Below are 19,666 nucleotides of genomic sequence, written 5' to 3'. Positions count from 1 at the left end.
GTATAATAGCTTCATAAAAATTGTTAGCCACTCGATATTTAATTTCGCCCAACCAACACTGACTGTAGTTAACAAGCTATAAGCACTTAGTTAAAATCTTTGATAATAATTCAAAGATGCGGCTGCGGACTGTTGCATATCTTACAACATAAACTTATATAAAACAATCATATAAAACCAATATCTTAACACCAGTGTGTAAATAGGGAATGTTGAGTTCAAAATAAATAAAAACAGTAATGTCAATAACTTTTATTTTAGTTAAACAAAGACATGTATATATATAATATTATATATATTTACTGAATAAAATTATTTCTTAAAACAGAGTCTCGCCCATGCGGGAGTCAGCCACAAAGTTCTCAACATAGCCGAAATATGGCATATTGGTGAAGTAGATTTGTAAATGGTCCAATTTCTAACTTAGTGTCATTTATGTAAAATGCATAACGAGTATCGTATATTTCTAGAATATTAACAAGTAATCTTTAAAGTGACATCAATTCCAAATTATGAACCCCAAATACCTAGCCCTATTGTTTAGTCATCTATTGCTTCATATTATACTAAACATAGCTGTATAAATGATAAAAATTGAACCATTTACACCACATTGGCCAAAACATATGATTGGGAAACGACATTAAACGTCAACGAGGAGTCTATAACGCTTTAACACGACTAAACCTCAAAAAAATAGTACAAAATATATCACAGCAATTTAAGCCCAAACTGATTTTTTAATGAAGTATGAGATCGAAGAACAATCCACCAAAGGGATAGAAGTAAAAATGTATTTGCTGTTTACTTAGGATTAATCCTAATCATTTACTATGTAAGGGACAGACAATTCATATGTATAAATAAATAACAATGTTAAACGCCATTATTAGTTTAGAATATATTTATAGAAATAGCAGCGTTCTGCAGGCGGTTAACGAATGGAAGTGTACTATTGGGGGCGAAGTGGCCGGCGTTGCGTTGCGCGAGCTAGCTGGCGGGCAATAAATACAGGCGGCGCGGCGCAGCACGTTACGGCGCGAGGCGGCGGCTGCGCGGCTATGTAGACAGCGCGATCTTTAACGCCTCCTGATGCTCGCTGCTTAGCTGCATCACGCACGAGTTGAACAATTCAGCATTACTCTGAAAACCAAATGGTCGACTTGATATTGACTTTTCATGTTCTTGAAATTACACTGCTCTAGAAGTAAAAAGTAGCGCTTGTTTTTTACTAAAGAGTTTAGTTTCGTATTACTAACCTGTATCTGTCTTGCAAGTGCAACCATCTGTGCATAAACCGGGTTGTCGGTGGGCACTGCGTCGTGTAAGAAGGCCTCGGCAAGCGTGGCGACTACACGTTGCGGGGCATCAGCGGCGGCCAATGCGGGGTGCCCGCTGGCGGCAAGCTCGCACAGCAGCGAGTACACGTGCGGTGCCTCTTCCACGTCTTCCACCACCGGCAGCCATGTTAACCTGACGCACAAAAATTTTTTTAAAGATAAAAATTCCAATTAAAGGAAATATCTATTAACTGCTAGCTAGTAGCATGTTGGGCCGAGAAAAACTTGTAAAACTCACCAATGTGTGATGAGTTGGTCTCTATCGACTTGCGTATGGTTGTATTTGATGATCTTGGCTACAGCAGAGATAGCATTCTCGGTCGCATTCAAGTTTTCGATGTTGCGCGAATCGGGTGCGTTAACGACATCGGCGAGAAGGCGCGCAGCGCGAGCACACGCCGCCGCAAACTGTACGCCACCGAACTGAGCCAGCACACCACAGCCGTACGCAGCAGCCTGGCGCACCTCTGCTTCTGCCGCCACCAGACCACTCAGCATCGGCTCCAGGAATATATCTTGGTACTTTATGCATGCTGGTCCTACAAAAATTAAAATCGAAATACAAATTAACATTCTTCTTTTAAATTGTGGTGATGAATATTTTAAGTATTTCAAAGCGTGACAAAAGGTGAAAAATACCAAAACAAGAAAAACTATTGAAAAAGATTGAACCAATTACCAACAAACTAAATTCAATTACCTCCAAATTCGATGACGTCATCAAAGATACAAATAGCCCATTGTCTATCGGAGTAGGCGCGTCCGGGCGCGAGCAGCTGGATGAGGTGAGGCAGCAACGAGTCGAGGTGCGGGAAGAAGTTCTCGCGATAGGCCGACATGAGAGCATGCAGCACGTCCGCCACGCGTGACAACCCGTACACGTCCTCGTTGTCCTCGTCCGCGAGCTGCTCCTCCACCACCTGCAAACATTGATAACATGTTATTTACAAAAATATTTTTGTTTTAAAAAACACCGAAAAGTGACCAATCACATGTTACCTATGTTTAATTTTAATTATAAATTTTAAAGAAGAATAAGAAAAAATTTACCTCGTCATAATCTTCGTCAGCGCGCTTCTGGCGTCGTTCAGTAGCACGTTTGAAATGTTCTGTGAGAAGTTTGTTGAGGATGCGTAGCACTTCCTCCATGCTCTCTGTCGACAAGCAGCCAGTCCCCAACAGCTCAATACACTACAAATTAAGTATAAAAAATCATGAAATGAAATTGAATAACCCGATTGGAAAAGGTAAGCTGAATTTCGTTCATAAGTATAAATGCGAAGTAGTCTTACCTTCGCTAAACTATTAAGAAGTTCAACTTGCACCTCCTGTTCTGGTTCAGAGTCAATTGCTTTCAACAACTCGGGCAGTATGTAGGCCCACATGCCCTGTATGTACTGAGGGCCGCGAGTGCGTGCGCACTCAAGCAAGTAGGGCAGTGACTCCGCAGCGGCCGTGCGTACATTATCGTGGAAGTAGAACTTCAACATTGGCACCATAAGTTTAACTACTTCTTCAGCGTAGTCTGCAAACTCCTCCTTCAATTCACGTGCATAGCACACAAGCATGTCACAGGCAGATGCTTTATCTTCCAGTCCTGGGAAATTATGTGTACTTTATGCATAATTCCAACAAATATTATAAAATACCTAATATTATTTTATTTTTTGAAATAGATTTTTTTTAAATTCTAGTATTTACCTGCAGTTTTAATACCAAAGTTTTGTTGTTCTCCAAGTGTTACAAAATGCCAATCAAGATCTCCTTCAATGATCTTGATTTCGTCATTATCAAGTAGAGCCACTTCGGGCTTCATTGCAGCTGTGCGCAGAACAGGCTCCATGACCATGGGCAGGTAACGAGCAAACTTTTTGCCTAAACACAGAAAAAGTAATGAATAATTTATTTTTGAAAAGAAATAAACCCTTAATTTGTTATTCAAATTCAATTACCCATAATTCTACAAATCCGCGACCAGGCGGAGATTAGGAACGACGTTTGTGGGTCGTCGGGAGGCAGTTGTTCGCCCTCTGTGTGCGTTTTCAGCAAAAGGTCCATTATTTCAGACGCATCTGCCATAAATTTCTCCTCACCCACAGCCAAACCTAAGAAATAGAAAACGTAAAATTTATTGACATGTATATTTTTAAATAAATATTGTTAATTGTAAATAGTTTCTAGGCTTATTATGCAAAATGTAATTGCTGCTACTAACATTTTAACCAATTTTGGTAGAAAATGTTCAAAATATTACTAACTGACCTATAAGACTGACACATTCTATAGTTTTGCCACGGAGTGTCTTCAATTCATCGGTGGTTGCATTAGCAATGATGTACTTGAGGCATGGCATCAATCGGTCGTAGTACTGTACAAAATCACTCTCCACTGTGTCGGCAACAGAGGCGATTGTAGTTACTATCTGTTCCAACACAAGCTTGGTACCACGTTCCACCAACTGTAAATAAATAGGTACCATATTAAGCAAATATATTTAAACAACAGAAAGCTTTTAATTTTTTAATACTTTTGTATGTGAACTGAGATCCCTAACTTGCTATAAAAGAGCAAGGAAGGGAGCAAATGACACAAGTACTCTACCAATGCTATGGAAGTGACAAAATCTATGTGTGAAAATTGTCACTAACGAACATTGGAATCTGAAGTTAGTAGCCATTAAATATTTAAATAAAAAATAATGCGTATAGGCGTAGCCGTATCGTAATCACAAGATGTGGAAATTCAGATTACATCTGTGCATTCATTCACAATAAGAATTCATACATCATACAATATGCCATACATAAAATTATATGGCAATAGATATTTTTACATTCAATTGCTTACTTAACAGCTTACCTCTTTAAACTTGGTGGTCAAAATAATTTCAAGTTTACCCATCAACGGTCCAAGATATTGAGTCAAAATTGGTTTTGGACAATCTTCACTGAAGTTCACCAAAGCCGCAGCAGCGTGCGCCTAAAGTTAATATTAAAAAATTAAATCTTAATTTAAGAATTAAATTTCAAATATCTATAATCTTATATAAGTTACCTGCACACGAGGATTCTCACTATCGTCCAACACTAATAGTAGACCAGGTACAACTTTGCTGTGGAATTTCTTTTCAAAGTTCGGAGCAAAGTCAGTAGACATTTGTCCAATCGCATTACATGCGGCGTAGCGTACTCGAGGATGCTGAAAATAACAAATTAATGTCAAACAATAAATCGATAAACACCTCTCATGGTGATATTGAATACACCTACATTACTTTTAGCAACTTTAGTCAACACAGCTTAACACTTACAGGGTCAGTGAGATAAGTTAGAACAGCAGATACAACTTGGTCCAACATCTGCTCCATTTGCTTGTGGCAGCCTTCGCCGGCCGAGGAGACAGCCATAAGAGCGGCGTGCCTCTTTCTCCAGTCCTCAGAGTTCAACATCTCAGGCACTTGCCCAACTATCAATCCCAACATTATCTTTCCTCCCAGACCACAACACATGCGGTCAAGTGCAGATTCCGCTGTCACATAGTTTCTGAAATTTTACAAGCTATTATTCTAACAATTTAAAAAAATGTAGTGTTGTTTGAATATATTTATATTGTTGCAATGTGTAATTGAGGGACTGACACCTTAACTTATGACAAGTAAAGATGCTAATTATCTCAATATTTTTCTTGTAAGATTTATTCTGGTAGAACTATTTGGAGATAGCTTGACCAAGTAATATAAATCTTACTAGATATTGTTTGTCGAAGAATTAGACTTACAAGTCATTATCGTCGTCAGCTACGTCATCCTGCACAGACCAGTCAGGCTCGTCGTCTAGTTCACACATCATTGCGAGAACGAGCGGCGTTAATCTGCGTATCGCCACCGGCACCTGCTTGCGCACCATCGCCGGCGCCGTTTCGCACAATGTCACCAGCGCCTCTAGCGCGAGCTGACGCCAGTTGTCGTCCGCCTCTGTGTCCCCTACAACCTACAAAGGCAAAAATGGTCATACATTTGCTCACCACATTTTAAATGAATGCAGTATGATTAAATCTAAATAAAATTAAATCATACATCAGGTTATCATATTTCATATGACTGTTTTAGCAATATGATAACATGTTATCATTGATGACTTCTAACACAACTAAACTAAACAATGATTTAATCAACCACAGTTCAAAATGTAGACAATTTAAATGAATTGAATTTTGTCCATCCATTAATAGAATAGAAGAAAAAATTTAGGCAATGCAACACCCACAACAATTTTTGTTGTGGGTCCTAAGGTACTAAATATTATTGGTTTTAATACCAAATCAAAATTTTATTAGGGCCTAATAAGATGTTCCAATATTATATCTATTTAAAAAATACTTGCTAATGATCTAACATTGAATAATCTGCACTGAAATGGTTTCTAATATTGTTACATAATACAGAGATATATGACAGAATCCTATTACTACACATACCTTTATTCCAACTTCAAAGATAGTTTCCAACTGTGGTCGCAGGAACCTTGGAGCTGATTCAGCCAGCTCAATGAGAACCTTAAGAGCTGAGTCATCATCAGTCTTCTCTATAGACTGTACTACCACCTAGTAACATAAAATATATCTTTAAAATAGTTGCAAAAACATAAATAGATTATTTTATTATAGATAAAACAATTGTATTGAGGGCTACTATCAAACTCAATCCTATTAACAGGAAAGTGTTAGCGAAATCCTCAATGTAATATACTTTAGCACATCTTGGCAATAAACACTTTTCATATTGAAAAGCGCATGTAGGAGTTAATGTGCATATTTTATAAACATTGGTTTAACAACCAAAAACATGGGTGTTGTAGGTGGGGCAAACATTGTGGATAGGGACAGCTTTATTAAATATTAACAGGCATTTTTCTTTACTGTGATAAAAGGCTTATAGTTATACTACAATGGTAATAAAAATTACTAACTTGCATGAGTGGCAGCAACAAGTCACTGAAGTGCTTCTGTATTGCAGACTCCTTGTCATGCAACAGGATGAATGCTCCCACAGCTTTAACAGCCTGCATGCGCAAAGCTTCCGTTTCAGTTGGCTGCAGAGACGACAGCAGCATTTGCTTGATGACATCCAAATTTTCATTTTGTCTGTTTCCAAATACTCCAGGTACAGACCTGTTAATGAATGGTAATTATAAATCTGCACTTACATAGTAAAATGGAAACTTTTTGAATTGTGTTGATGATGTTAGTATCAAATATTTGTACAAGTGATTTTAACCTCTCTCAACTTACGTGAACATCCTTATTCCAGCCTCTTTAATGTCAGGATTTTGTGAACTGGCACAGTGGAACATGAACTGTAGAAACTCAGGCCATTGGTTGACACCATCATCATCTATGTGATTTCTGGCAAGTTCAGACACTACATCACAGATCTAAAACACAAAGATAAGTTATTAGTCATACTTTTTAAAGAACATGAGTCATTAACATCTATTAACAACTATCAGAAAAATAGTTTTTTTTTAGATAGATAATAACTGGGATTTTCATTAGTTACATTTCTCAGCATATTTTGGATTCAAACTGAGGCAAATTTAAATCTATGATTAAGTTGAAATTACATGAAAGCATGGAGGGGAAGGAAGATAAATTATGATAGTGCTTTACCTTTCTGCGTAACTGCTGACTAACGTTCATCTGAAGTGTAAGTAGCAACTGTTCCCTAAGCATTGTCTGTTGATCAAAAGGTAATTTTGGGAAAAATTCAAAGAATTCCGCACTGAGCAATCTTCGCAGCAGCACAGCTGCTGTTTGCCTGGCTTCTTCACCAATGTCTCCATTTTGAATGGCCCCCACTAGATGTACCACCTTTGTCTCTGTCGGTATGTTGTTGTAAGCATCCTAAATAAACATAGTGTTGTTACATGTGATTTTATAATTGAAACGAGATTTTGTATAGCATAAAATTTAATATACATATAAAAAACAGTTTTAATATTAGTTTTTTAGATATAAATTATGTCAATTTAAAATTGTATATATTAAAATAAAAAACTGTTAATAATAAACTCTGTATATTTATTTCTGATGTCATGATTAAAAATATTATCAAATACTAAAAAGAAATGAAAATAACATGTAATATCTCATAAACATTAACGAAACTCAATTAATTTTACGTACTTTATTTAGACTAATTAAAACGTGTATGGGAATACCCACATGCCTATATATAATTTAGTTTTCTCATACTAGTATTTTAAGAAAATGCATAATCAGCACATTACATTGCAATGCAATATATTAGCTTGTCTTAACAAAATTGAACGTTATAAATTGTTCGAACATAGTTTTAAATTAATAGTCCTCCATGACCACGTTCCGACACGAGGCCATAACGCCTAGTTTTTACAGTTAATACGTAATTTAACAACATGATTTAACCAAAGTATTGAAGAAATTCATAAAAATGAACAAATACTCACTTCTGCTTGCTGTCGGATATCATTATCTGTAGACAATAATGTATTTAATAATTGGTAAAACTGCGCCTGATCTCCTGCCATGTTGAACCTCTTCAAAAAGGCCCAATTTTTTTTCATAAAATTTAATGCGGCTGCTCAATGTTCCATTGTGTTGCCAGTTATATTTTTTAAATACCCTATGCAATTACCAAAATGATCAAAAATATACAATTTGTTACGTAACATTAATCAATATCCGTAAAAGCAAAAATTACAAATACAGATTTAACTAAAAATACAATTGAAATCTTCTCTAGGTACAATATTTATATGAAAAATGGAAAAAAAGCAATGTGACAACCCTTCATGGAATCAGATAGATAAAGTTGGTATTTGGTACAGTAGAGTTTTGTTCAATATTAATGAAGTTTTCCCGAAGTTTTTGCTTTACCATTTAGGCAATTTTGACATACTTTTCTCAAAGAAAGTATATCTGTTTTAATGAAAATGCCACAATTTGAAGCATTACTAAAACCAAAAATAATATGTTGGTAGGATTATAGATTGCTGACCCAGTGTCTATTAAATATTTTTTACCCTTATTCGTACAATACTAAAGGAATTAACTTTATTGTACAGGAACCGGTAAGTTACCGGTAGGTTTTGTGTGACAAACATTTTGAACATTTGTTGTGACACATTGTGACAATGACAGGAATTGAAAATCAGAAAATGATTGAAAATGTTAAATGTTCGAGTACAACATATTTTATTTAAATAAAATTTTCGAGTTTACTTCTGAATTACTAAGTCCAATTACAATCAGTTATCAAAATGGTATGTGTATCAAATTATATATTGTGTGGTTGTACTTATCTGTATAAGGGTTATAATTTGTGTATGTTTTACAGGCTAGTACTATAATTGTAGCTGGAATAGGTATGGCTGCTGTTGGTTTTGCCGGGAGATATATTTTAAAACAAATGCCTAATGCTTCTATGAAATTCGCCGAGGCCGTTAAAAATTTGCCTAAATTTGATACGGAAAGTTTAGCAAATTCCAAGTACTATAAAGGTGGCTTCGAACCTAAAATGACCAAAAGAGAAGCATCTCTCATATTGGGAATAAGTCCGACGGCTAGTAAAGCAAAGGTGTGTCTTAATTTTAACAATAACAGAAATTTTATTAACCATGAACTCTGTCAAAAAACTAGGCATAACCTTTGTCCTCCAAATTCTAGAAAACTTTGTTTGTAGATGCTACAGCCTTTCTTATTGGATCCTCATTGTTGACTTGCTAGTATGCTTAAACAGCAACAGATTTTAGTTTGCTTCCGCATCATTCCACACTCTGTATCATATCAAGACAAAGTAAATCAGTTTAATCCTTGCGTGCAGTATGTTTGACACGGGCCAATAGATGCATACCTTTAATATTTTCCCAATATGTGTACTTATCTAGTGTAACATGAAACAAACAAGTATTATTATTATTTAAGATTTCTTTTAATATGGATTGTGAAATGTTTAACTTCCATTTTTAGATCAGAGATGCTCACAGAAGAGTTATGTTATTAAATCATCCAGACCGAGGTGGTTCACCATTGATTGCAGCTAAAATCAATGAGGCAAAAGATGTTCTAGAAAGTGGTAAATCATAAGCTACTCTAAAAATATTAAGATTGTAGATCAAATTACAGAAAAGAATATTTTAAGTATAGAATGTTAAATATAGTAAATAAAACAATGTTTCAACTTTAATTTTCTATTTTTCACTTCAAATTTTGAAGTGTTTTCCAAGAATTTTAATACACACTAACACATTTTTTTAACCCAAGCCATATCCTACAGCCAGCTAATATCATGCTTAAGCATCTCATTTTAAAAAATCAATTATTATAGCCTATTTTCTAAAATCAATATTCAACATTCAATCATTTTATCCATTAATAAATTTCAATTGAAATTGATGATTTTTGATTACTATGATATGATGATTACTATCTTATAATGCATAGTAATTACTTCATGTTATTTCATCACCTTAGGGACCAAATTGTTCATTTTACAGTGTATAAAAAACATAACTAAGTGTGAACGTATATATTAATTGTAATTTATTTCTTCAAACTGTTCAACAGAGTTTTGGGATTTTTCCTTAGCAAAGAATAATCAGCAGTGCTATTTTTTTAAAGATACATAGCACTTTCTAATTACAATAGATGTTAAAAGATAAAAAAATAATTAATAAATATTTAAAATTCTAAAATCCATAGAGTGGAATAAGTTTAATTCCAAATAATAAATACCTACTTAACTAACATAAGATGTAAATGATATGCAACATGATTTTCATAACGAAAAACGTATTAAAATTCATACTTACAATAATAAAAGTTTTAAATTATTGTCAACATAAAATATATGTTAATAGATGTACAAAAGGCGCTTAGACTAGCTGAATTTGTACAAATTAAAATGTAAACAAACAACTTTACGATGATTAGTGTACTTGTGTTGTCTACTAGCACATTCAAAAGTACTCTGAAGGATTTTTTTGCCTCATAATTTGAACTAACTTAAATTTATTTGAACACATATTCTTTGTCCAGTATCAAAACGTTAGGCATCTGTATAGTCAGCTTGATATTTCTATGGCAAAATATCGAAAATAACACCATTAAAGTTTAAAGCAATATCAATAACACCTTTTAATAAATATAATATCAGGTATTTAGGCTTAAAAGCTTGATTTCATCTCAAATGATGTCTAATTATTTTTTGAACATCAAAATATAGAGATAGACTAAGCTACAAACATTTTTAATTATTTAAACAGGATTAAGAAGATATTAAAGCTATGTAAGTAGTTGTTAGTTGCATACTTTAAATTTGGTAATCTTTTGAATATAGTGAGATCAAAAGTTCCTTGTTCTCATTGGTTGATTCACCGAGGTGGTTCCTTTTGTTGTTGTTCCCGACGCTGCTTCGCAAAACGCGCTCTCAGCTTTATTATTGTTGAATTAGACAATGTTCCGGGTACTTTGAAAATAGACTGAAATATGAATTAGATTTATATAAAAGATGACATGTATTTCAAGCTATTAGTTATTGATCAAAGACCTATGCAAATCTAATCATCAAATCATTGCACAATGTAAATATTTTATTGCACTTTAATATTATTGAAGTTTTATACTACTATTAGAGTTACAAATTTATATGTTTTGAATAAAATTATACACATTATAGTAATCAAACATAGTCATACCTGCATAAATTCATGACAATGCAATGCACTTGCATTTTTCACTATAGCCTTGAAGCATTCCGCTAGAGAAGTGAAGTCATTGCATGATAATATTAAAGCACGATTATTTTTTATCAATGTTATACAAACTCTAAACAGAATTTTAGAGCCTTCATAAAATAGACAATCCCAAATTCGTAGAACTGTTTCTATCGGCAATACCTCAGCAAAAAGACAAACAAACCATTTGGTTGTTATAACAGCCCATGGTAAACCTGAAAAAAAATGCAATTAATAAAATTATTTTTATTTTTTATTACAAAAGGTACACACTAGTGAAGATAAGATTTAGTAAAACCCTATCTGTATAAAAAAATCAGTACATACCCAAGTTTATCACATGTTGATGTACATCAGGGGCTTTAGATTTGACAAGTTCTGATAATACTTCAATGTCAACTATCAGGCCGTCCATAGTTTTAGTATAATAATCAGGCAGAATCTTTTCCACAAGCACTTTCAGTAACCAAAATGATGTTTCTTCACTTTTAGTAGCTAATAGAAGTAAACCTATAAATTAAATTGATATGTTATTTTGTATAAAATATGCAATATATCTATAATGATGTTACAAGTATTGTGTAAATAACCATAAGTTTCAAGAAACATTTTTTTTTACCATAGAGTAATAGGCCTAGTTACCCCTTACTTAGGGTAGGCTCTAAGCCCCTCAGTGGGGACATTTAGTGAACTGACGATGATGATAGTGTAGTAGCAGTAGTCATCGCCTATAGTGATGCAACACTACAACTAGTATGTAAATGTTTTTTTTTACTAACCTACCTACAAGTATTAAACCTACATTTATTAAAAGATAAAACACCTACAAGTATTAAAAGATAAAATAATGTATAATTTCTTGTAAATTACCTGCAATATAGTTGAGTCCTTGACAATAACCAACAACCCTGTTGTTGTGCGCATATGCAATAAGGACATTGAATAAATGTGTCTGATGATTGGCTTCCTTGGTGAAGTAGATGTTGTCAGGAAATGTGCGCGGCAAATCTGTCTTCACAAGATCCACAAGTTCCTTTTCAAAAGGACCATCCAGTATTTTTTGGTACAGATCAGGGCACTGATCCTTCATTTGTTCCGCTTCTGATATTGCCATCCATACTGATGGCCGATGTTCACCTGTACAAGTTATGGGTGATTTAAGATTATACTGTTTCAATACCAGGGTATCTGTTGAGTGTGTGAGACTTAAATTTACTACTTCGATTGAGACAGTTTTTTCCATATGTAAAATAGGTAAATTGGGTGAAAATTAAGAAATAAGAAGTATTAATTCTTTTTTAAAAAGACTTATTTTTATGATTAATATATTATGTTTGTGAATGTATTTGATTTTATTTTTGATAGTAAAAAAGAAATTGCGACAAGACATGCAGCAGTATTCATTTTTCATCACTAACACGCTTCAAAAGTTTAATATTCCATATTGATGAATGAATGTACAAGATGGTAATTTATTTAAGTTAAATTGATGTTTTTACTTTAAACCATAACTAATAAGTAATGACATTTTTAAATAAAAATTGAATATTTTTAAATTCACAGTAGTGTTTCCAAAAAGTTATAAAGAAAATCTTATCAACTTACTAGGTATTCCTTTGCGAACATATCTTTTAACTGTGTTTGTTCGTTTGACCGACTTTCCTTCGCCGAGTAATGTAGCCCATTTTTGTGCGCGAGAGGCAAGTACCTTCAAGTAAACGGACATAAAGTGCTCATAACTCTCATAATCAAAGTCCTCATGTCGTTCAAATCCATATTCGTCTACAGTGCTAAAATGTTAGGAATATTAGATGTTTTGAAGAAATCGATAAAGATAAATGTCACACTAATCACTTACCTGAAGGTAGATTGAGCCATTTTAATATATTTTGATGTTAATTATAATACAGTGTCATTTTTATTAATGTTCTACAAATATGTATTCTTAAAGATATATAACGCCCCCAAAACTTATTATTCGTCCATGACAGAAATAAATTATTTTAATTTTGATAAATTTAACTCAATTGACCAATCAAAGAACACCAATTATTCAATGACATTGACAATCCAATCGAAAAGATAATATAGATAATAAAATAATAAAGAATTGTGTATAGGTAACAAAGAATCAAAGATTCCAGTTCTAGACCATAATGTCTCTCCTTTGGTTTTTTTCAAAATACAAACATAAACAACTGTCAAAATAAATTTATACGTCAACGTCAAATTAATCTGTCAATGTCAAATAGATATGTCAACTTCAATGTCTGTGGTTATTGTCAAAATTAGAATTGGGAAAGTTTGTTTATTTTATTAATAACAAAATTTACGTTAACATATAGTTGTAGTAAGAAATAAATTGATACAGTTTTCACACCATGGGCCCACCTCCAGTTGTCACTGGCATTTCACCAAAAGAAGGCCCCCCTGGCACAAGAGTAACCATTCGGGGGGAGTTCCTGGGGATAAGTGTAACTGATTTAATTGGTAATATTAGAAGAAAAACTATTTAAATGATTTTTCAACAAAAAATTACCAAGTTCTTAAAAATGAATCTTATTTTTATAGGACTCAAAATATGCGGCTGTGATTGCTTGCTATCAGCAGAATGGAAAAGCAAGAACAAAATAGTGGCTCGATCTGGACCATGTAAGGGTCGAGGTGATATAATAGTCACCACAAAATCTGGTGGTGAAGGCACTTCAACAGTACAGTTTAGAGGTTGGTTTATTTTATATCTTTTTTTTATTAAAAAATCCATTTGTTACACAGTAAGTAAGATACAAATGCTAAGTTATTATATAATTAAACTTAGACACATATTAAAAGACTGTCTTCTTCTTAGCATAGGATATATCTAGAAATTATGATTAAACCAAATAAGAAGTAAATAAGGTATGTTGTAAGTTAACCATCATAAACTACTATTATGTCTGTAAATATGTTTTATTTATTAACCTTTTAAATGTTCAAGAAGTACATTCATTGAATTGTTCTTGCACAAACTTCTTCTAAACTAATCTCTTCTCAATAATAATTATCAGGATACCATGAATCAGTGGGGCCTATGAAAGAAAGTGCAGTCTGGGTGGAGGAGGCTGCACCCCCATCTTTGCCATGGGGCCGTCGTCCAATGTCACCCACAGCTTATACCCCACCAGATCCTTTGGGATTGTCTACTGAAGGTGATGACTATAAGTTTCCTGAGGAAGAGTTACATGAGCTATTCCCAGATGGGTATGTCCAAAGCATATTTAAATTTGCATTTTGGCTTATTAATATTGTGAGTTTGTTGTAAATAGCATGTTGTAAGTAGAATAGCTTATAAAAATTTACAAACTTATTTGTTTATTTATCATATTTTCAATAAAAATTTGAAATGTATATATTATATTAAAAATAGGGCACCGTTGGCTGCGGAATTACTTGAGTCAAGCAACCAGCAATTAGGGCTGAAGAGACAGGAACCTTCTCTTCTCTTCTTTAGATGTTGGTCGAAGCTTAGCTATATTATTATTATTTTTATATTTTTAGGTCAGGAAAATTATCAGATGAAAATTTCCAACCTGGCTGGTATCTTTTAGAACATCATAGCAACACTTCATATGAAGATTTAAAAGCTGGTATGGTATTTCTACAAAGAAAGGTAAGGAACTTTTATTACTTTTAAATGATTTCTTGCAGCCCGAGTTACTGACATATACAATAACTCAAATATTTAGCTATTTTTATATGAGAACTAGCATTAAAAATAGTTTTATATGTGGTCAATGGTTTAGGACTTACAAAAAAAAATGATATCTTAATAATCTTATATATAACATTCTCATTATTTTTTAGACAAACACGCGGATGGAGTCGCAGGCGACAGCTAGTAATTTTGTAAATGTTTATATTATAATGATTTTCTTAAATATTACAGGTGGAGGGACAAAAAGAAGGTCAATTAAGTTTTCTTAAAGCTAATACCGGTGCTGTGATGGACCAGTTAGACCGGCTAGTGCTTCTGAAGAACATGTATGAAGAAGATCAAAGAAAGAATGGAAGAGAACCACTCCCAAGCTTGCAATCGGCAATTGAAGGTATTTTTAGTCTGTTTAATTTTTTTTTATTAAATGCCTAATTTTATAGAAAAAGTTTAATTCTCGCAGGTGTTTTTGCCTGGCAGATGTTACAATTTCTTAATTTATATTTTATTAATTAAAATAAGCTAAGATAGTGTTTAAAATATTGTGTGTAATTGAAAACCCTAGTTAACATTAAAATGTAATGTAATATTGAATTGAAAATTTTTCAGAATCAATTTCATTGGCCGACTCATTATTCTCCGAGATTTTATCACGTAAAGAGAATGCAGATAAAACTCGCGAGGCGTTGTCTCTACTCACGAGACACAAGTTTCTGTTTCAACTGCCCTCATCCATAGACAAGAATATTAAAAAGAAAGAGTATGATTTAGTTGTCAATGATTATACAAGAGCTAAAAATCTCTTTGGAAATACTGATGTGAAGGTATAGTAATAATAGTAGATCTTACCAAAAACGTTTTTTGTGATATATACATTATTCAGTTATGCTGGCTGTATTTCACAAACTCATTTCTTTGTATAATTACAGCTATTCCAAAAAATCTTGGCAGAGATTGACAAAAAAATTGAAGATTTAAAAGAAAATTTGTTCAACAGAATGAAAACAATGCCCATAAATGTTCAAGAACAGACAAAATATATTAGGTATTATTATGAGATATTTTATAATACTGTACTAAGGACATGTCTTATATGTTTTTTTATATGATTTTCAGATTACTGATCAGTTTGAACTGGGACGGAGACGCAGCTTGGACAGCTATACTGAGCCGTAAAGATTATCTCATGAACTTAATGAATAAAGTAAAGGAACATTTCAAAAAGAAGGAGGAGCAAGAATCCAATGAGAAAGGTAATATTGCATATTATCTCGTCCCATGACACCACAATGTCAAGCAACAGATTGTCATCTTTTATAGATCATAATTTAAGTAGTAACTTGTTTAGTATGTTGTCAGCTTTTACCTATTGGTATATGTTATATTGTTTTGTTCTGTTTGTTTCAGGTCGTCGTAAGTTACGAGATTGGGAGTGCGAGGGTTCGTGGACCGCGACTCGGGCGGACTGGTGCGGCGCGGCGTGCGGCGCTCTCGCCTCTGAGTTGCACGCGCTGTGGCCGCTCGCCAGGCGGTATTTTGCTGGAGAGCTGGCAGGCCAGCCGACACTGCCGCAGCGGCATACGGATCTCAAGGTCACTTCATGATTTTTATTTTATTTCACAGTGAGTAGCGCATATTAGCTGCAGTCTTGAGATAATTGCTCAAACGTAAAGGTGTTAAAGAAAATTTGTTCACAGTGTAATTCATATTTGCAGGAGATGATAATAGCAATGGTGGAGTCGTTTTCGGAGCAGATGCGCGGTTGCTTGATATGTACGGGGGCAAGCGGTGGCGCAGGTGCGGGCGGTGCGGCAGGCGTGGCCGCAGATGTACTGCGCGCGCGCCTCGTCGCCAATCTACGCCACTTGCGAGATGCTTACGATTCACTATTGAAACTCGACTTGCCTTCACAGGTAATGTATCTGCTCTACTCAATTCTTTGTATATAAAAGCTAGATTTTTTTAAATAATTATCAAGTTCTGTTTTTACTACATAAAGGCCTTTACGGCCGTTCAAAAATTGCCATAGCGGTCGGTATTTCACGACCACAAGGCGGGGTATTGGTAAAGTTTTCAACTAGCAATAATCGCACCTCGGATTAACCTCATTGGTTACGATATTGCCTCTGCGCAAAGTTATCAGGTAATCCGCCTGGGGAATGGGTGATTCTTCTGAACAAATAGGCTATAGTGTGATTTAAGTATTGCGTGGCGCCATCTATCGATAAACATTGTAAACTATTTAGAAGCAACGATTTTCATTAACATTGGAACAAGTTGTGAAAAATCATGGGCAGCTCTAAAAAAAATATTTTTTAAATATCTGCTCTTCCTAGCTCCATTCTTCTCTGAACAGCTAACTGATTTTAATCGAATATTTTTTGGTTGACAAAAAGTAGAACGGTATTTCGACATTTTTTCAGACTGAACAAGCGTTGTCAATATGATTATATAGATGGCGCAACTAATAGTTGGCAAATTATAGATCGTGATGGTGAAATTTTTTCATAACGAATAAGCCCTGTGGACGATTATTTTTCGGTATCGCTTCTCGGCCTTTTGGCTAAGATCAAAGTGTAGTATCTGTTCTTTTCAGCTTAATATCTGAAAGTTCCCGCACTGCGGGACCAGTATATTAAACTGATTTTTGTTAAACGACGGGATGTTCGGGGCTCGCTCCACTCCCGTCACGGGTCGGCCCGGCATTGCAGTGCCGCCGGGATCGGCTCACATTATTACTAATATCAATTAACAATTGCTCTATGAGATGGGTCAGTGATGTCTGAACTCTGGAGTCTCTGAAGTCATGGGAAGGATTTTTTTTATAATTTAATTTGTTTTTGTTATAGCCGTTGAGTATAGTGGAAAAAGTGATATTCGACTATCGAGTGCATGGCATGACGGTGTTTCTGCAACGGGCGCACAAGAGAGTGAAAGGTCTTTCAGAGAAGGAGACTTGGAAGATCGAGGAATTTTCCGATTACGGCGCCATCACTAACTTGGTAATAATATTGAACGCACTATGAACTATTATTGTGTATTATTTTTTTAATTATCTCACCATAGCAACGAAAAAATGTTCAGATTTCAAATCTTGTGTATATTTGTTTTTGGATTAGAGGCGAATACGAGCTCCGAATATCTTTACAAATAATCTTCAAATTATTACTTATTATAGATAATATATAACTATTCCAGCCGCACTTACTAGAAAGCTACGTGAACGATGCGCTGTCGGCTATCCACAAGTGCGTGCTGAGGAGCGGGCGGCGCGAGAGCCCGCTGCTGGCCGCGGGCGGGGAACCGCTGGCGGCGCTGCAGCGACACACGCAGCACACCCTGCTCGCCTTCGTGGCCGTGCTGCGCGACCTCACCATGCATCATGAGGACCAGGTCACTTTCATACTTATATGCGTGTTTTGTTAATTGGCTTTTAAAATCTTTCTACGCAATAGTAAGCGTATTTACAATCAGCTTGACATCTTCGGATTCATGTAATAAAATGTAACTCTTTTCTTTGTGTTCTGTTTTGGGCAGACTAAGAATACTCATTGTTAGTTGTTTCAGATCTGTATGAAATTTAATTACCGATAAATTATGTTTTTTGTTAGATGTTATGTATAAAGTACACTTTTGAACATCGGTAAATAAAAAGATAGATTAAAATTGTACTACAGTGCCATAATAGTGTATTTGTTGATATTTTTTATGGTATATATTAAAAAATTGCACCGCCCGGCGTAGGCGTGCGTAAATGCATTTCCTGACTATAAAAAAAAAATGGTATATATTAAAACATTACAGGACTTCAACAACACGAGTTTGTCGGTGGCACTGGACCAGCGGCTGGAGGAGAGTGCGGTCGAGACGGTGTCGGCAGGGCGCAGCTGGCAGCAGCGTCTACTCATCGCCGGAGCCAACGCGCAATATACACGCCGGCGCACCCTCGCTAATATATTGACTGCTTTTGAAAAGTTAGTTACTCATATTGATAAATTTTCATATTAGATATGCTTCATCAATGCCGCACATGGGTTCAACGAAATGTTCTATTGACATGACTTAAGAAGTAATTATGGTTATTATGTGGGCCGATCCCGGCGGCACTGCAATGCCGGGCCGACCCGTGACGGGAGTGGAGCGAGCCCCGAACATCCCGTCGTTTAACAAAAATCAGTTTAATATACTGGTCCCGCGATGCGGGAACTTTCAGATATTAAGCTGAAAAGAACAGATACTACACTTTGATCTTAGCCAAAAGGCCGAGAAGCGATACTGAAAAATACTCGTCCACAGGTCTTATTCGTCATGAAAAAATTTCACCATCACGATCTGTAATTTGCCAACTATTAGTAGCGCCATCTATTTTATTATATTGACAACGCTTGCTATGTCAAACGACACGATGAAAACAGTTTTCTTAAGTTGAAATACGTTTTTATTTTTTGAATGACATTAAATAATGTATTTCTTTAAAAGCATATCATTATAACTATTGATATTTTGTATTTTTTACTCATTTTACGTAGAACTTGCCATACGTGCACTACTAACTTGCCGTATCTTGTGAAGAAACTAAACTATTTACTATTTATTTGAAACAATAAATTTGTTTTCAGTTACGAGATGCCCAAACCATTGCAAGCTATCCAGGCAACGAAGGACGAACTGAGCGCTTTGGAGGATAATATAGCGGAGATGTATTTGGAGCACAAGGGCGACCCACTGGTGGGTACGATAGAGCCCAGCATGTATATGGGTCGCCATCACACCGACGCCGACACTTTGCTCGACGATGCCAGACCTTACGTCTACGAGATCATTAACAATCTGATCGCGGTGCATGCGGAGGTTTGTAAAAA

General features: G+C 35.0%; 4 protein-coding genes across 4 annotated transcripts in view; 2 read left to right on the top strand and 2 right to left on the bottom strand.

Annotated features, from left to right (window-relative positions):
* Positions 1-876: 876 nt before the first annotated feature.
* Positions 877-7,910, bottom strand: Karybeta3 (karyopherin beta 3). The gene is given in 18 exon segments (NM_001312326.1): positions 877-1,143; positions 1,260-1,473; positions 1,579-1,879; positions 2,041-2,260; positions 2,391-2,531; positions 2,633-2,937; positions 3,042-3,215; positions 3,293-3,445; positions 3,603-3,798; positions 4,200-4,319; positions 4,395-4,538; positions 4,651-4,882; positions 5,118-5,329; positions 5,817-5,942; positions 6,308-6,509; positions 6,630-6,772; positions 7,008-7,241; positions 7,826-7,910. Coding segments are annotated over 18 exon segments (3,282 nt in total). The 5' UTR covers positions 7,907-7,910; the 3' UTR covers positions 877-1,059.
* Positions 7,911-8,479: 569 nt separating this feature from the next.
* Positions 8,480-9,962, top strand: LOC106117451 (mitochondrial import inner membrane translocase subunit TIM14). The gene is made up of 3 exons (XM_013311776.1): positions 8,480-8,641; positions 8,716-8,955; positions 9,348-9,962. Exons 1-3 carry the CDS (start codon positions 8,639-8,641, stop codon positions 9,462-9,464), a joined length of 360 nt encoding a protein of 119 aa, XP_013167230.1. The 5' UTR covers positions 8,480-8,638; the 3' UTR covers positions 9,465-9,962.
* A 668-nt stretch (positions 9,963-10,630) lies between these two features.
* Positions 10,631-13,158, bottom strand: LOC106117450 (growth hormone-regulated TBC protein 1-A). Its single transcript, XM_013311775.1, has 6 exons — positions 12,972-13,158; positions 12,719-12,903; positions 11,984-12,250; positions 11,441-11,623; positions 11,075-11,328; positions 10,631-10,858 (listed from the first exon to the last, which is right to left on the bottom strand). The coding sequence occupies exons 1-6, from the start codon at positions 12,989-12,991 to the stop codon at positions 10,751-10,753; spliced, it is 1,017 nt and encodes a 338-aa protein (XP_013167229.1). The 5' UTR covers positions 12,992-13,158; the 3' UTR covers positions 10,631-10,750.
* Positions 13,159-13,377: 219 nt separating this feature from the next.
* The window catches only part of Sec5 (exocyst complex component secretory 5), a 7,861-nt gene continuing 1,572 nt past the window's right edge, over positions 13,378-19,666 (top strand). Inside the window, exons 1-14 of the mRNA XM_013311618.1 lie at positions 13,378-13,603; positions 13,685-13,837; positions 14,161-14,353; positions 14,651-14,762; positions 15,039-15,198; positions 15,414-15,628; positions 15,734-15,849; positions 15,921-16,057; positions 16,212-16,396; positions 16,520-16,717; positions 17,654-17,806; positions 18,003-18,197; positions 18,609-18,778; positions 19,424-19,655. Of these exons, the coding sequence (XP_013167072.1) occupies positions 13,495-13,603; positions 13,685-13,837; positions 14,161-14,353; positions 14,651-14,762; positions 15,039-15,198; positions 15,414-15,628; positions 15,734-15,849; positions 15,921-16,057; positions 16,212-16,396; positions 16,520-16,717; positions 17,654-17,806; positions 18,003-18,197; positions 18,609-18,778; positions 19,424-19,655 (2,328 nt within the window). The 5' untranslated portion in view covers positions 13,378-13,494. The remainder of the gene's footprint in view (positions 13,604-13,684; positions 13,838-14,160; positions 14,354-14,650; positions 14,763-15,038; positions 15,199-15,413; positions 15,629-15,733; positions 15,850-15,920; positions 16,058-16,211; positions 16,397-16,519; positions 16,718-17,653; positions 17,807-18,002; positions 18,198-18,608; positions 18,779-19,423; positions 19,656-19,666) is intronic.

The sequence above is a fragment of the Papilio xuthus genome, unplaced genomic scaffold (genome assembly GCF_000836235.2).
Source record: "Papilio xuthus unplaced genomic scaffold, Pxut_1.1 DF827680.1, whole genome shotgun sequence".
Taxonomy (NCBI): domain Eukaryota; kingdom Metazoa; phylum Arthropoda; class Insecta; order Lepidoptera; family Papilionidae; genus Papilio; species Papilio xuthus.
Note: the sequence above shows the minus strand (reverse complement) of the source record. Positions and strands in the feature narration are given on the sequence as shown.

Coding starts and splice junctions, on each gene's coding strand:
- LOC106117451 (XM_013311776.1), top strand. Junction 8,956..9,347: donor CGACGGCTAGTAAAGCAAAG/GTGTGTCTTAAT, acceptor TTCCATTTTTAG/ATCAGAGATGCTCACAGAAG.
- LOC106117450 (XM_013311775.1), bottom strand. CDS start 12,991: ATGGCTCAATCTACCTTCAG. Junction 11,624..11,983: donor AGGACTCAACTATATTGCAG/GTAATTTACAAG, acceptor TTTAATTTATAG/GTTTACTTCTATTAGCTACT. Junction 11,329..11,440: donor TCAACATGTGATAAACTTGG/GTATGTACTGAT, acceptor ATTTTTTTTCAG/GTTTACCATGGGCTGTTATA.